The sequence below is a fragment of the Alternaria triticimaculans genome (genome assembly GCF_023758025.1).
Source record: "Alternaria triticimaculans strain BMP 0046 chromosome Unknown scaffold_3, whole genome shotgun sequence".
Taxonomy (NCBI): domain Eukaryota; kingdom Fungi; phylum Ascomycota; class Dothideomycetes; order Pleosporales; family Pleosporaceae; genus Alternaria; species Alternaria triticimaculans.
This window is the reverse complement of record NW_026055960.1, coordinates 1,623,473-1,638,902: the sequence shown is the minus strand read 5'-3', so window position 1 is coordinate 1,638,902 and position 15,430 is coordinate 1,623,473. Positions and strand designations below refer to the sequence as shown.

Here is a 15,430-nt window from a genome sequence, read left to right as displayed (position 1 = left end):
ATTGACCTGGCGGAGGACTACAGGGGGACAACGGTGCCGAGGCTGCTGGGGCAGATTGTGTGGACATGCGTGAATTCGCTGACAAGACGGACTGATAGGAAACTACTCGGGATCTTGGGCTTAGAGTCGGGGGTTTGTAATTGGCCGGTAGTGGTATGCCGGTCCATCTCGCATCCGATTCTTGGTTTGAAGTTGACTTGATCGTGAGGCTGCTCACACGCTTTCGCATAACTTTGAAAGATCCACTTCGAGACATGGGAAGAGAGTCGGGACGGTGGAGACCTGGCGACTTTGGCGTTCCCCATGCTTGGAAATTATCGATCTGATCCATCAGAGTTGTGGTCGGGCTGGCAAACGAGGGTATGTGATGGTATTGGGTCTTCTTCGAAGAGTTTGGTATTCTGTTGATCAGGGGTTCCGGTAGCTGTATAGTCTTCGGTCTTGCGCTCGGCCAGGTTTTTGACTTGGCCAGCGGATCTGGTTCTGCGAAGCGTACCGCAGGTGGTGAAGACCTCCTGCTAGATGCCATAGTCACCGCGTCGGAAGATTTGAGACTAGGCTTCAGACTCGATCGTTGAGGCCTTGGTGGCGTAGATGCTGATGTTGTATTAGACTGGTCACTGAAAGATGACTGAGAAGAACGCGGCGTCGAACTGCCACTGGAAGCCGCATCGGCGAAAGGCATATTAGGAGGCATTAGGTTGGTTGTTGATAGAGTACCGGTAGTGACTGTTGGGGAGCGACTTGTCGAAGTGCTGGCCAGAGAAAATTGGCCGGCTATCGAGTTTTGTGTACCCTTTGATTGCTGTGTCGGTCGCATAGTGTTGGTCCCTGGATGTAGAATCTGAGACATGGCGGGCGGGGATGATGCCGGTAAACTGCCGAATCCAGTCTGGCTTTCAGGGCTCATCGATGAAACAAAAGGAGATCTAACGGACGTGCGTGGTCCAGCAGGAAAACGGTCGTCCGTCTCTGAACTGGCCAGAGAAAAAAGTGGATTGATGATGCGTGCGGGTGACGAAGGCTCAACCAAAAAGCAAACTTGAGGACGAGTGCCGACCAAGCCAAGGACAATGCAGCTTGCGTCGAGGCATCTGCATCATCTAAAAGTACTCTGTATATCGGAAAGCAAACAAGAATGAGAGGCACAGCATATGGGGGCGGAAAGGCCATGTGTAGGCGGCCTGGTTACCCACACCGAGGTACGCCGCACAACGCATCGCCCCTAAAGCACCGAATACTCCCTAGCCGTAGCAGCTTCCTGCAGAGCCAGGCCAGGATTCGTTTATCGAAGTACCTCAGGCTGTAGGATTCGAAGACTTATGCATAAGGTCTGCAGTGTCAAGAGGCGCAGTTCAGTGCCAGTCAGCCTCGCGAACACCAAATCGCAACGTGATTGGCACCGTCACACGTGGGCCGGCCCCCGCATAGTGGAAGGTAGCTTTAGTGAAAACACAAAGTTCACGTGGGTCAATAGGAGAGTGACTAGGTGCAGAAGACACTTGGCGTTGGTCTATGCAATCTATCCGTACGACAGGTTGTCGCACATGTATGGTACATCTGGTCTGAGACTCTGCTGATCGCCCCCAAATGGTAACGAAGTATGGTACAGGGCCGTTTGGCACCGATCTGGTGACCTGTCTATAGCTTGGGTTTGGGCTGTTCTTGCTTGAGCATAGCTTCGGCAACAAGACGTCGCTGGATCTTCCCTGTTGCAGTCTTCGGCCTATAAGTGCGCAGTCAGTGCATGATTCATCTGCAATGTTATCGTTCACGTACATGATATCGGTGAAGAAAATCTGCAGTTTGTTAGACTTTGTTCCACATATGCGTGTTTGATTGGGTATCTGCATACCTTCTTCGGCAGCTTGAATTTGGCAACGCGATCCGTCAGCCATGTCTTCAGTTCTCCCGCAGTCAGGGCATGACCCTCCTTGGTCACGATCGCAAGACCAACGTCTTGGCCGTACATCTCATCTTCAATCGCGAAGCTGACAGCTTCAGATACAGCGGGATGCTGCGCAATTACGTTGTCGAGCTCAATAGGACTGATTTTTTCACCACCCTTGTTGATGAGCTCCTTGATACGGCCGGTAATGATAACGTATCCCTCAGCATCCAGCTTGCCCTGGTCTCCAGTGCGGAAGAAGCCCTCCTGGGTGAAGGATGAAGCATTGGCAGCTGGGTTGTTGAGGTATCCCTTGGTAACGTTTTCACCACGAATGCAGATTTCAGCTTCTTTCCCTTGCGGCACCTCTTTGCCAGCTTCGTCGAGGATCTTGACTTCGACACCCTGACCGAGCCCCACACTGCCAGGCTTACGCTGGTTCGGGGGGAGGGGATTACTGGTCATCTGATGGGCCGCCTCAGTCATGGCGTATGCCTCCAATACCGGAGCACCGAATGCCTTCTCGAGTTCGTGGAATGTTTTGGGCGAGAGTGGACTGGAGCAGGATCGGATGAAGCGAATGCTGGGCATGGGGCTTGGAAGAGGGCTCTTGAGCAAGATCTGATGAATCGTCGGAACAGCCGTGTACCAGTTTGCCTTGTGCTCATTGAAGTCTTTCCAGAAGTCTGAGGCGGAGAACTTGGGCGGCACAATGACTGAGCCTCCTGAAGCCAGTGGCGCGAGGAAGCCAGCAAGCAGGCCGTGGACGTGGAAGAGAGGCATAACCAGCATGGTACGATCCTTGGGCGTCAACTCGTAGGTTGCTTGGATGTTCTTCATCGTCCGCAGCAAGTTACGGTGCGTCAGAGGTACGGCCTTGGGGCGTCCAGTGGTACCGCTCGTGTGCAGCACAAGAGCGACATCGTCTGGCTGCGCGGACTGGACGGACGCGGTTTTACCCGCGAGCTTTCCAGCCTCTTTGACGTCCAAGACGACCTCGCTGCCATTGTAGTAGCATTCTGCGATGGCGGCATTGTATTTCCGTGCTGCGCGGACAGCTGCCGCATCTTGCGCAAATGCACCCTTTGGTACCAATGCGATCGCTGAGCTCAGGTCGTCGATGTAAAACTCGAACTCGGACTGTTTGTACGCCGGGTTGAGGGGCGCTGCGATGGCCCTCTGCCACGAGGCAGCGATGAAGGAGACGATGAACTCGTACGTGTTGGGCAGCGCGATGGACACAGCGGCCTCGGCAGAAACGCCGACCTTTGCCAGCTGCTGTTGGAAAGCCTTGACATCGGCGGCAAGCTTCTTGTACGAGACAGTCAGGGCAGGGCTACCGGGCACGATGACGGCGGTCGAGCTCGAGTCCTTGGAGAAGGCGTGCTCGAGAGTGGTTGGGGCCATGGCGATGGATTACTAGATAGGAGATCTGATGGTCGCGATTAGAGGAACACTGCTATGCGCGGGCTTCCTGGGCGATGGTACCTTTATGCTTCTATGACGCGCAATGAAATCTACAATTGATAAGAAACACCAGAGCCTGCTCAGGTATATTCGGAGATGTGGAAATGACTTATCACGGATAAGGATTTGGATGACAGCATGGTAACAGGCGTTCCTGCATGCCCGCGCGATGCGGCTAACCCTTAGCGTGGAGGGCGCGCCGAACGCCGGCACGCGGGCTGGGGTGCTTGGCGGCAGTTGACATCGCGCCTGCCGCTCCACCACCCTCACAACCAACACACTGCCGTAGTCGAATCTCACCGTCGCCGCCTCATTGTTCAATCTTGCATCCGCAAGACAGCTGCTAATCTCTGCATTCTTAGACTTGTAGCTCAGCCCGCCGCCGCTCACGAGTGACGTGCGCCAGCCGCATTTGCCATTGTTCAGCGCCGCACTTGCGCGTATATCGATATCAACATGGCAGACCAGCAGCCGCAGAAGGCGCAGGGCTTGCCCAACCCATATGGTCTTCCGAACCCCTACGCCCAGAAAGGCCTTCCGAATCCGTATGCCGCGGCCACCATCTCCGCTGCGCCTGTCAAGTACACAGAGGAACAGGCCAAGGCCGAGCAGCTGAAGAAACCTGGTATCTAACTGAACTGCTCCATACTATTGCCTTGAACTACGACTCATTTGATTGTCTAGCTTTCCATAACCCTCACCAAATCAAGCGTCCCCAGGCCAAGAAGGCTGTCCCAACTGTCAAGAGGGCCACCATGCCTGTCGCTGCCCCGCTCTCTTCGTCAGTTCCCGGACCTGCCAATCCTCAGCAGCATGGCATCGACTACTACCGAAGCACCGCAGAGGACGATGCCTCCATTCTGGAAGAGCGCAGGATGCGCGCGTATGAGGAGAAGCAGAAGAAGAAGGAGCAGAAGAAGTTCACCAAGATGTACGGACTTCATGAACCTCTGGCCGCTCACAAGCCCGACAAGCCGTCCAACTTGCTAGCTTACAAGGCCCAGGGCGGTTACCGACGCAAGAAGGAAGGCTTCACTGCCTTCTTGCGTGGAGCTGCCGCTCAGCACAAGTCTCGCGATGGCAGTGAGGAAGCCAGTGGCACCCCTTCGGCGTCTTCTTCTAGCTCAACGCCTGCTACAGTCGCTACCAAGCCCTCTTTTGCCCCACCTGCATACTACGACGACAGCTCTGCAGCTCCCTCGTCCGACCCGTCAGGAGAAGATGCTTATGCCCGTCGCATGCGTCTGTCGCAGCAGCAGTCTGTTGCCGCACCCCCGCCACCTCCATCCGTCACCGATGACTACGTCCCTCCGCCTCCGCCCCCACCGCCAGCTGATTCACCACCAGCACCCCCGAGCTATCAGGGTGCCACCATCTCTGCACCTCCAGTTCGATACGCGGCCGCCACTATATCTGCGCCTCCAGTCCGGTATGAGCGTCCTGACGTACAAATGGAAGATGCAGACAACGAGCCCGCCCATGAAGAACGCCCTGCCAAACGCGCCAAGATCAGCAAAGCCGAAGCTATGATGAATAAGATGGGTTACAAGAAGGGTCAAGGTCTCGGAAAGAACAACGATGGTGTCGTTACCCATCTGGAAGTCAAGAAGCGCAGGGTTCCTCAGGGCGCAGGCAATCTCGACGCGAACGGCAGAGTCCAGTCTCAACAGGTCTGGGATGTCAGTGGCGGTATGCGTATCCAGAAAGACGAGCCTAGCAAATTCGGCGACAAGTCAAGTGTCGTGGTCACATGGGGTTGCGTCGACGGTGTTGACTGGGACGCCAACGCCGAGCGCAACGATGGTGGTATCCGACAGGACATGGGCGAGGCGTTCGGCAAAAAGGTAAGGCTCAAAACGTGGTCTTCAACGTACATATGCTAACAGAGTTCAGTTCGGTGGCGATGTCGAGCGTATTCAACTGGACGAGAGCAACAAGGATGGCGTAGTCTACATCCAGTTCAACTCCCCGATGGCCGCCCTCAACGCCGTGAACCGCTTCGACGAAGGATGGGAGTTCAGAGGCAGGAAGATTCGTGCCCAGTACTACGACGAGCGCAAGTTCCACTCTGGCATCTACGACTACTAGAGGCCACTGCTCTGCTCAGTGTCGGCCTGTCGAATTCGCGTGTTCTAGTTGTTAGTCTTCGAAGGATCGTTGGAGTATTCCACTTTATGATTGGTGTGACGGGACAGGAATGACGGCAGGGAGGATATGATAGGTTGGAGCATGTGGCATCGCTGGTATGGATCTGGATACGCTTGAAGGGCAGATGTGTATGACTATATGGATTGGCGAGGAATTTCATGCTCATCTCTTCAAGAGATTAGAGCTTTGAGCATCCTCCTGGTCGCTCTACAAGGAGCATGATACTGAGATATGCCTGGCCTCTGCGTATGGTATATCACCATGGAATGAAGCCCGTAACTCACAACACAAGCTCTGCAAACATGTGGTGTTTAGATTCCCATACTCGAAACTTGACAAGCATATATGATGATAAAACCTCGCAAGGCAGCAAACGGGATATCGTTATCGTATCGTCTAAAAGGAGCTACGCCGCAGTCTCTGCACTCCTACTCGTACAGAAGTATAACATGTCCCCCCATCTAATATCAGACTCCAAGATTCGCCCGCAACTAACCCATGTCTCTAATGCGAGGTACGCCCGACTCCAAGGTATATATGCTCTTCGTCCACTTCTCAATCAGTCTTCACACGCGCCGTCTCTCCAGCGCTAGCTAAGCATTCCCAGGCTTCTCATCGGTATCGATATGCCAGACAACGTAGTTGGGCAATCCATATACGCCGTAGCCTGCGCGCTTGGCCATCTTTGCAAAGCCTTCTGTCTCGGCTTGGTTCTCGAAGGGGTAGCAAGGGAAGTTTACGCCGGAGCGGTGAACGTCTGCTTTAACGATGATGTTTACGCCGCCGATGCCGTCGAGGGGTATTTCTTCGTCTTTGTCGGCGCGCCAGTCGCCCATTGTGGCCATGTACTTGCGGTTTGTGGGGTATTGCTTGTAACCTATGGGTGTGTGAGCTGATGTCGAGGGAGGAAATGTGGAGGGCAGGGAAAGTACCTTCTGCCAGGACAATGTCTTTGTCGAGGGTGGAGGCAAGTTTGAGGCCTTCGGGGGATTCTTGCCAGGAGTTGTAATCGACTGGGTCTTGTTAGTGGGGATCGCGGAATCGAGTGGGGTGGAGACTCACAGCGCCCTTCGATGTCGACCATCTTGCCATTCTCCTCCTTGTACCTGTGGAACCAGATGTCTGTGTAGTGTTAGTAACAGCTTTCAGAGATGGCATCTGCAACACGTACTAGGAACGAGAACATCCCGATCATGCGCCACAAAGTCCTCGATGATCTTGGACGGACTGTCGACGATATCTACGTCCCTCCAGTATACCCAGCTGTGCTCCGGCTTCAATGCAGTGTAGAGTAGGTAGTTCCTGGCCTTGCCCAGCGCCTTTCTCCGTGGACCTTGTGCCTCAAAACTGTGTCTGTCCTCTACACTTTGCGAGAGCGTGACACCGAAATCTTTCTCAACAATCATGGTCGACCTGAACGCTACTTCGGGGTTGTTTTGAACCCTCTCCAATTCCTTTGCCAATGCTGCCATGGTATCGTCTGTTGTGTCGCCGACCAGAAACGCCAGATCGATCAGCTCGTGGGGATACGTGAGTGACGTGAGAAGGTCGAAGTGTTTCGCGAGATAGTACGAGGCATCGCGGAGCGGAGTGAGGATCAGAACACGCTCCTTGTTCTTGGCTGCGTCAATGGTCGAAGTGACGCCGTTCAGATCGACGTGCTGGATTTCGGTGGCATTGACTTCTATTGGTTTGTGGTGGTTGAATATCACGGGGGTGTTTAAGTGCGCGTGCCAGTCTTCGTTCTCGTTCGCTGTCATGTGCATTGGAGGTTTCGAGGGGCCGAAGCAGTAGAACCTGGGACAGTATAATTAGCGATCGCTTCATGTAACACATTGGGGTATCTGTCATACCTCTGCATCTCCCCAGCTGCTGACCCCATGGACCGCCATAGCAGCACAATTGCTGTGACCAAACCAATGGAGATGAGGAAGCGTGGGTTCCGTACTGTGCTTATGACCTGTCTTGATGGTGGCAGGCGGGCTTTAGCAGCCTTCCACGAGTATCCTTTTCCCGCAAGCATGTTGAGTCGGTAGGATCCCGCGTGTTCCTTCTCCACCTCTTCCCCTCTGGCCTGTGATATGCGTATGGATGAGCTACGCGCTCGGACGCTATCGGTATTGCTGGTTTCCCTCTGTGAATGGAGCGGCGGCGATTGCGACTGTGGCCTCTCCAGTTTGGCGGTTGAGAGCGCCCGGGCGCGCGACGTTTGGGGTGTGGACTAAATGTTGCTGGTGACGTCGCAGCGAGGTCGGGGGGAAGCAGCGGCGGAAGCGACAGACGGTAATGACTAGTGAAAGCAGGGTCCTGACTTGCTGCACAGTGGGACACACGAGGGAAGCGACGAAAGGGGTGAACGACAGGCGCAATTGCGTTGCAGAAGCAATTCGTTCAGTACAGATTACCGTTGAGCGCGACGAGCATGCGAATGACGCTAAGTGCAGATCAATCGCGATAGTGCCGCTGATGACGACGCCTCGGAAATATGATAGACGGTAATTCTCTCATAATTCACCGGAGACCACAACGAAATGCCAATGTTACATGTTTGGCCTAGAACGTTGCTCAATATACTTGTTCCGTAGCGATTGGGCCCTGCGTGCGTGCCTTCCATTTTCCTGGGTAACCGCACGTGAAAGCATGTGCTGGGAACACCAAACCGGCGGCGCCCCGGCTCCTAACAAAGGAGCTGCGTGGTACAGAATGTCGTGCATGGGACTTCTGCGATATGTACGAGAGAAGCTCACTCGTTTACCCACATCATCTGTTATACGAACTTAGTGACTGCGGCCCGCACTTTAGAGCCCGCACTCCGTCTTACCACCCATAACTGAAGGGATGCCTGAACTAGGTATTCGAGACATGAAAGCCTCGTCCTAGGTATTCATGAGTCGGAAGAGAGTTCAGGTATAAACGACAACGCGGTATGGAGTATTCTACTTAGAATGCATGGGCGTCGTTGCAGGTGCGCTGCCAACTAGTGGCGCAAGACAGTCTCAGAACGTATGGGATCAAGTTATGCGGGAGGATGGATTGAGCTGAGCTCCTGTGCCCCATTCGACAATGCGCCAAAAGATGCCCTAGCTCTTCTTCGAGCGCTTGCCCTTGCACTTGTCAGTTAATTTTGGCAACACTATGACATGATCGATGTCTGTCGCGTGAATAAGGTCAAAGCTCATGCGCAAGCACCCACCACTGTTGGCGTTTCATCCTCCTTTTGAGAAACACTGTGAAGGCTTGATGAGACGACACAGACAGACATGACACATTTGAAAGATCCGTTCGGCGAAAAGCAAAGTTCGAATCATAGGCGGTGAAGCTCCTAGACTCAAGGCGTGACGTAGGATTTCCAGACAAGCACATGCTAATTTCAACACATCACAAGAAAACGCAGAGCAGATTTAAGAAAGACTGTATGCCACTATCCCAAATAAAGCAACTCCTCCTGCAATTCTGCACACCGTGTCGCGGGGCAGACATATATGTACTGCGAATTAACAGGCTGCTCGACCCTCGTAGCCAAATGATACATTCAATTGTTACATGCTGAACCATGAAACCGTCCCCGATGCCCCTTCAGTCCTCAAATGCTGAACTCCTGCGTCAGCGCCTGTTCGCTTGATGCTATACGCTATCAAAGAAAGTCAGGTGGGGGTAGTCTATGCAATTATGATGGAACGCCAGCGTCATAAGCTTTTTAGAGAAGGAGAACAGCGGCCATGGCGGCGAGGCCAAGGGCACCGTTGACAGCGCTGAGAGTGGTGGCAGCGCCGGTCTTGTCGTCACCGTCGCCCTGCTTGGTACCCTTGTGGCCCTCACCAGCGGGGTCGATGAGCTTGCCCTCGCACCTGTAGCCACCCTCGATGAGCTTCTTGTCCTTGAGAGGCTTGTAGGTCTTGCAGGTCTCGGTGACGTTGTCAGTGGACTGGAGGTTGAAGGCACCGGAGACGCTGTTGAGCTTGGGAGTGGTAACGCTGGCAGGTATTAGCAAGGCATGTTGAACAGCGAATATGGAGCAAACTTACTCAGTGAAGTTACCGCTCATGTCGAAAGCTCCGCCAATGCTCTTAAGGACAGGGTAGCCATCAATCTCGATGAGCTTGGAGTTGTTGGCGATCTGGAGGTTGCCGGAGATCTTGGTGAGCGCCGGGAAAGAGACGTTGGACAGGTTCTCGTTGGCGACAAGGGCAACAGCCTCGCCGACGGAGGTAAGGTTGGGAGCGGAGAAGGACTCGAAACCGTTGTTGTAGAGACCGAGGGAGCCGTTCAGGCGCTCGAGGGAGGGAACTGAGACGGAACCGCAGAAACGGAAGGTCAGGTTGCTAGCCCAGATAAGGTTGGGCAGCTCGACCTTGACGGCCTCGTTGTTGTCGGCAAGAGTCAGCGACGTGGAGACGTTGCCGAGCTGCATGGAGATCTCATCTATGTAACCGTTGTTTGCGATGAAGACAGTGTCGACCTCCTCAATGTTGATACCCTTGAGGGAGCGGAGAGCGGTGTTCTGGATGTCGACCTTGTTGGCCTTGGTGACCTCGCCAGTGAAGCCAATCTCCTGAAGAGCGGGCAGGGCGTTCCACTTGATGGAGTCGATGGCCTTGAGCTTGGGGAAGTTGACGGCGTTGAGACGGGTCAAGTCGTTGAGCATCATCTCTCCGTCGAGCTCCTCGAGGTCGCTGGCGCTGATCTGCTTAAGCTCGGTCGCGGTGTCGGCAATCAAGTCACCCTTGATCTTCTTGACGCCGGGGAAGGAGATGTCGTCGGTGGTACCAGTCGCAATGGCGATGTTACCGGAGAAGGTTGAGCAGGAAGCGATGGCGCTGGCGTCACCGGCATTCTGGATGGTGGTGGTGGCGGAGACACTGCAGGCAGCTGGGGTGTTGTCAGTCAATGTTGACACGGTCTGGTGATAGAGAGCATACCGTACGCGCCGCTGGCAGCAGCCAGGGCCGGGAGGGCGATCTTCATCATGGAAGGCATTTTGTGTAGTGCAAGTGGTGTGGTAACTGGGAGGAAAAGTCAGCGGGCGCGTCCACGAGGCGACTGAGAAATGTGGACTGGCAACACGGACCTGGGATATTAAGACTGCTCGTTCCGGTTTCAGTTGTGCGGGTGCTGCGGGCTAGTTGTCGAGCGTGGAAAGATGCTGGAGCGAGGGGAAGAATTAACAAGTAAAGCAGGCAGTATTAAATAGAGTAGTCCCAGAGACGCGATCAAGAAGGCGCGGTCGTCGGTAGCGAGTGTGGGTGAAGACTGAGAGAGAAAGGGCAGGAGGGCATTCTAATGGGAGCAGGCGCGAGAAAAGGGGAGCGCGGTGGTGCCAGTCCGGGCAGCCGCTAATAACGCTAGTGAGGCCGGGTGGAGATCATAGGCGGCCAGAGCGTGCCCACCATCATCGATCAAGCAAGCAAGCCAGAGTGAATGTTGCAAGCGGGCCTGGGGCCACGCACTGGTTGCTGGTGCAGATGGTTTCGCCGCCTGCGCGCGACGACACCGCCAGCAGTGCCGTGGATGCTGCACGCTCGTGGCTACCCGCATCGTGTTGCCATGACTGCACCACGGCGGCCGTACCGAGCGCGCGGACGGAGTGGTTTGACAGGCGAGGGCTACCACAGCTCTGCATCCATTATCCATGATGCCTCCTCGCCGCCCGTCGCCTGCCACCGCACGCTGCTTGTCGCTCTTAGCTTCACGTGCCGAGCACGCTGCTCCCAATTTCAAGCTCTGAACCAGATGTCTGCCCTGATAAGCACCTTGCAGCATCCGCAAACAGCAGCCTCTCATGCGTGAGCCTCAACAACAGGGGTGGCGTCTGGATCGCCGCTCTGTCGCCCTAGGAGACGGCCATCCGCTACTGTGCCCGCACCATTCCGCTGCTCCCCAACGTCTCCATCCGTCGTCGACGGACCTGTTAGTTTTGCTGGTAACCGCTCACTACGCGGCAATGCGGCACCTTCGCTCCATGCCCGCCCATCCAGAGTCTTCTTTTGCCACTGTCTGGCCGACACGAAACACAACAAGCACCGTGGATTATTACGCGGCCTTTTACTATATCCGCCACCCCTGTCCAATGGTTTCAATGCGGTTACACCCTTGATGGGCCAGATCCGAGTTGGGTATAGCGCAGCCGTTGCAATCTCATGAGATGCGAACCCCAACAGCGGTTATAATTACACCACGACCTTGCGCGCTGGAGCTCCATTGCTGCTTTCGGCCATGTGCACTCGCCTCTCCTTTATATCCATTTCGCCCCAACATCTGCATTGCGCCTCATTTCGTTATTGAGCTCTCCAGACGGCTGTTGCGATGAACCATCTCGCTTATCGTCCACCCCAAGCGACAGCCTCACCTTCGATCCTTCCTGCCAAGCTTATTGCTTGACGCGCATTGATTGACCTCTCATTTCCAGCCTGGGGCTCCAGAGGTCCACATGCGCCGCACGCACAACGTCGTGTTTCCTGCCATGACGTCGGCAGTTACAATTGTTTCAGTCTCGGATTTTTTCTAGAATGGCCCACCACCTCCTACAACGAAGAAACTCAACAGTCGCGTTGCCGTGCAGACGAACACATAAGTAACCGTCGATGGATTTCTAAGGTAATGTAGAATTGTGAAACGATCTATCATCCTTTGAGAGCTAGGTATTCGAGTCTTCCATCGATGGGCTGAAGTCTATATATTAGTCCACTTTGCCGCCCTCACGATGCCCGCGGTCAATATCGTTTCGTTGAGCTTACTTTTTACATACAAGGAGCGAGCGCTGCAGCCTACTCATTCGCGCCGCTTTTCGCTTCCGACCTCATCTTGCGGCAGTACTGAAATAAGCCTTTCTGGCCGATTAGTGGGTCCGTCTCTGATCCCTCCACAATTCGCGACTTCGAACATCATGGAGAATTGCGACATTGTAGATCAGTGACACTTCACTTTCGAAGGAAACGCGAAGCTGAATAGACGAACATGTTTGACCTGGTTCCTTAATTTACGCACTTGTGGGGTCTTATTGACGGTTCCCGCATACAAACTTTGCGCCAGTCTTCTGGTGAACCAAATATTCGCTGGGTCATCAGCAGAGGCTGCTTTGTTTCGGTCCTACCACATCACTCCAATTTACTACAACACCTGTCTCGATCTACCTACATGCGAATCATTCGCGAGACATCATTGCCCACATGGAAGGGCTCCTCTGTGTACCATACACTTGGCATTTTCTGTCTCGATACTGAGCTTCTTCAGCATTTCATCCCATAACTGCGCTGCAACAACGGTTTGTAAACATTCGTGGCGAGAGCATCGCTGCCTTGGCAGCGAGCAACGAACATTCGCATACCACAAAGCCCCGAATCTTGGACGCTGTTGTATAATACACCATGTCCATCCACGATTGATGTAGTCCACCGTCCCCGACCCACATTCCGTCTCCACCAAACAGATCATCAACTCCACTACAACACATAGACCTCATACTGTACATGCGTATCTCACTGCAAGGACCAACACTCCTCCATAGGGAAATCATCCCCCAGCAATCAGGTCTTTTGCAAAACGTTCACATCTACATCGGCAATCCGCCACATGTACCACATAAAAAGTGACCTTACAGCTCACCGTTAGTTCTTTGCCACTGGAAGCTTGCAGTGAAGATTGACGTACCTGTAGGGCGAGAACTTGGAAGCCATATCGAGCATTTCCTGCTCCGTCATGTACCTATACGGCGTCCATTAGTACATCTTGCACTGATGTGAGAGAGTATGATGAATAATACATACTTCCACTTCCCACCTTTACTCTTCAGTTTGCTCACATCGCGACCCGCGTACACGGCCATACCCCGTCTGTAAACACGTCAGCCATGTTATCCGTCAAAGAAGCACACGCTGATTTCTCAAGCGATCAAACTCAACTCACTGTACACCCAAATCTCCAGTCGCGAAAACATCCATCCTCTTCAACCCAAAGCAAGCAAACATCTCCACGCTCCATCGCCCCAAGCCCCTCACCGCTACGAGCTTCTCGATGAGTTCTTCGTCGCTGGCACTAACCAGCATCTCGGCTGAGAGTTCGCCAGAAGCGAATTTCTCGGCTAGGCCGTAGATGTACTCGGCCTTGCGCTGTGAGAGACCTGCTGTACGCAGCGTTACGATGTCTTTTGTGAGGACTTGAGCGGGCGTTGGAAAGGACGGGTGGGTGTCTGGGAAGAGGGCCGTGAACTTTGCGCGGATGGATGAGGCTGCTTGGCCTGATACCTATAGGGAGTGGTTAGTTCTGCATGTTCATCCTAAAGCCTTCTTTGTATATGACTTGCAACGGTGTGCTCCAGACTCCATCTACCAGCTCACTCATGTCATTGTCCACATACCTGCTGTCCAATAATCCCCTTCCCCAGCGCCTCAAACGGCCTCACCACCTCCCTCAGCCCCTCCGGACTAAAAATCCCGCATTGATGCCCTCGCACCACCTTCTCAAGTTTCGGATCCGTCTTGATAAGAAAGTCTTCTGCTTCTTTCAACAGATTATCGATATCCGTGCTTGCGGCTGGAATGGCACCAACATCTGGTGGAACAAGTTCCTTGGCTTTCCTTTTCTTCGCTGGGGAAGGGTCGGTGGGTTTCGCTGGGGAGGATGCGTAGGCTTGCACCACGTCGGATCCGTTGGGCGTGGCTAAGTTGGCGTTTGTTGTGTGGGGCTCTGCTGGACGGGTGGTCGGATCTGAAGGTGAAAATGTGGGGGCTGAAGAGAAGATGCTGGCACCCGCAGGTGTGGGTGTGAAAGGGGGTGGTTTGAGTGGTGATTCTGATGACGGCGCTGATTTTGATGCTGTTTTACGCTTCTTGGGGAGCGGTGTCGCAGGGAGGGATGAAGGTAAATCTGCTGAGTCCACAACTCTGTCTCCGTTGGTTTTACTAACCACAGTGACCTTATTCTTCGTCTTGTCTGAAGTAGATGTTGCTGTAGTTTTGGGCTTCTTCGTGGGTGCACTCGCTTTGCTAACTTTCTCATACTTTGCAGCACCGTTCTGAACTTTGGCATCCAACGGGGTTTGTACAATACTGCTGGCGACGCGAGCGGAACGTCTCAAAGACATGGTGTGATGGGTGAAGAGGTTGTTAACTGTTCTGGTGAATGGGATAGTCTGACGTCATAGGGTTAGGATATGGGACAGCTGCGAGACTGCGACAACGTACTCTTTGCTTCAAACCTCTTATTGCAATCATGAAAACGGGTCAATGATTGTGTATTGTTAGTTGCGCAAGTGGGGAGCTTGACGCGATGCGCGGGAAGCTATTCTTGAGCTGACGCCTGGGCACATGACAGCGTGGCGCTGACATATCCAGAACCCTGACATTGCGCATTCCTCGGATGCGACATGATCGGCATATCACTCGCTCCATATTGAAGCATGGCGAGGTGCAAAAAAGCTTACTCGTGCACAGTACACATAATTCTGGGGATTTGCATGCGTCCTTGTGTTCGAGTATTTAATCGTGGTGGCCAAGAACACATTAGAAACTTGCAGTTCCAGATCCACGTTCATACAGCAAATGCTATGTAGTACTGCAGGTTGGCCTCTGCATGCCGAGTAAGACCAATGTCTCGAACCTAGGGTGATTAGTTAATGATGCTTTGTGCATCTGTCATCACGGCAATTTCATGTTCTTGATTTATGTCGTGCAGTATCTCGTTACTTCATGTTTGGCTGTTTTCTTGAGTGCGAAGAAGGTGCATGTCATTCATCGTTTTCCGGTTGTACCTGAGCGTTGCTTCCCGAAGCCAAAACTGGGCGTCATGCCGTGGCCACGTCCCCAATCAGTCGTTTTCCATGGATTGCGAGACGAATGCCCACGGCTGAGCACACGCGCATTCGTAACAGCTCTTGAAATCATGTCGGAAAAAAGAAACGTATTTCCAGGCGCAACAGAGGGGAGTCCTGTA

At 53.6% G+C, this 15,430-nt stretch overlaps 5 protein-coding genes across 5 annotated transcripts; 1 reads left to right on the top strand and 4 right to left on the bottom strand.

Annotated features, from left to right (window-relative positions):
- Nucleotides 1–1,641: 1,641 nt before the first annotated feature.
- Nucleotides 1,642–3,295, bottom strand: J4E78_003242 (uncharacterized protein; the record flags this gene model as incomplete). The annotated part of the gene is made up of 3 exons (XM_049363882.1): nt 1,642–1,726; nt 1,780–1,799; nt 1,856–3,295. 3 exons carry the CDS (start codon nt 3,293–3,295, stop codon nt 1,642–1,644), a joined length of 1,545 nt encoding a protein of 514 aa, XP_049224547.1.
- A 516-nt stretch (nt 3,296–3,811) lies between these two features.
- On the top strand, nt 3,812–5,443 carry J4E78_003241 (uncharacterized protein; the record flags this gene model as incomplete). Its single annotated transcript, XM_049363881.1, has 3 exons — nt 3,812–3,980; nt 4,040–5,199; nt 5,249–5,443. The coding sequence occupies 3 exons, from the start codon at nt 3,812–3,814 to the stop codon at nt 5,441–5,443; spliced, it is 1,524 nt and encodes a 507-aa protein (XP_049224546.1).
- Nucleotides 5,444–6,096: 653 nt separating this feature from the next.
- J4E78_003240 (uncharacterized protein) lies at nt 6,097–7,526 on the bottom strand (the record flags this gene model as incomplete). Its single annotated transcript, XM_049363880.1, has 5 exons — nt 6,097–6,380; nt 6,436–6,516; nt 6,566–6,625; nt 6,675–7,300; nt 7,357–7,526. The coding sequence occupies 5 exons, from the start codon at nt 7,524–7,526 to the stop codon at nt 6,097–6,099; spliced, it is 1,221 nt and encodes a 406-aa protein (XP_049224545.1).
- Nucleotides 7,527–9,200: 1,674 nt separating this feature from the next.
- J4E78_003239 (uncharacterized protein) lies at nt 9,201–10,480 on the bottom strand (the record flags this gene model as incomplete). Its single annotated transcript, XM_049363879.1, has 3 exons — nt 9,201–9,477; nt 9,529–10,372; nt 10,423–10,480. 3 exons carry the CDS (start codon nt 10,478–10,480, stop codon nt 9,201–9,203), a joined length of 1,179 nt encoding a protein of 392 aa, XP_049224544.1.
- Nucleotides 10,481–13,107: 2,627 nt separating this feature from the next.
- J4E78_003238 (uncharacterized protein) lies at nt 13,108–14,582 on the bottom strand (the record flags this gene model as incomplete). Its single annotated transcript, XM_049363878.1, has 4 exons — nt 13,108–13,204; nt 13,267–13,332; nt 13,406–13,743; nt 13,857–14,582. 4 exons carry the CDS (start codon nt 14,580–14,582, stop codon nt 13,108–13,110), a joined length of 1,227 nt encoding a protein of 408 aa, XP_049224543.1.
- Nucleotides 14,583–15,430: the final 848 nt, after the last annotated feature.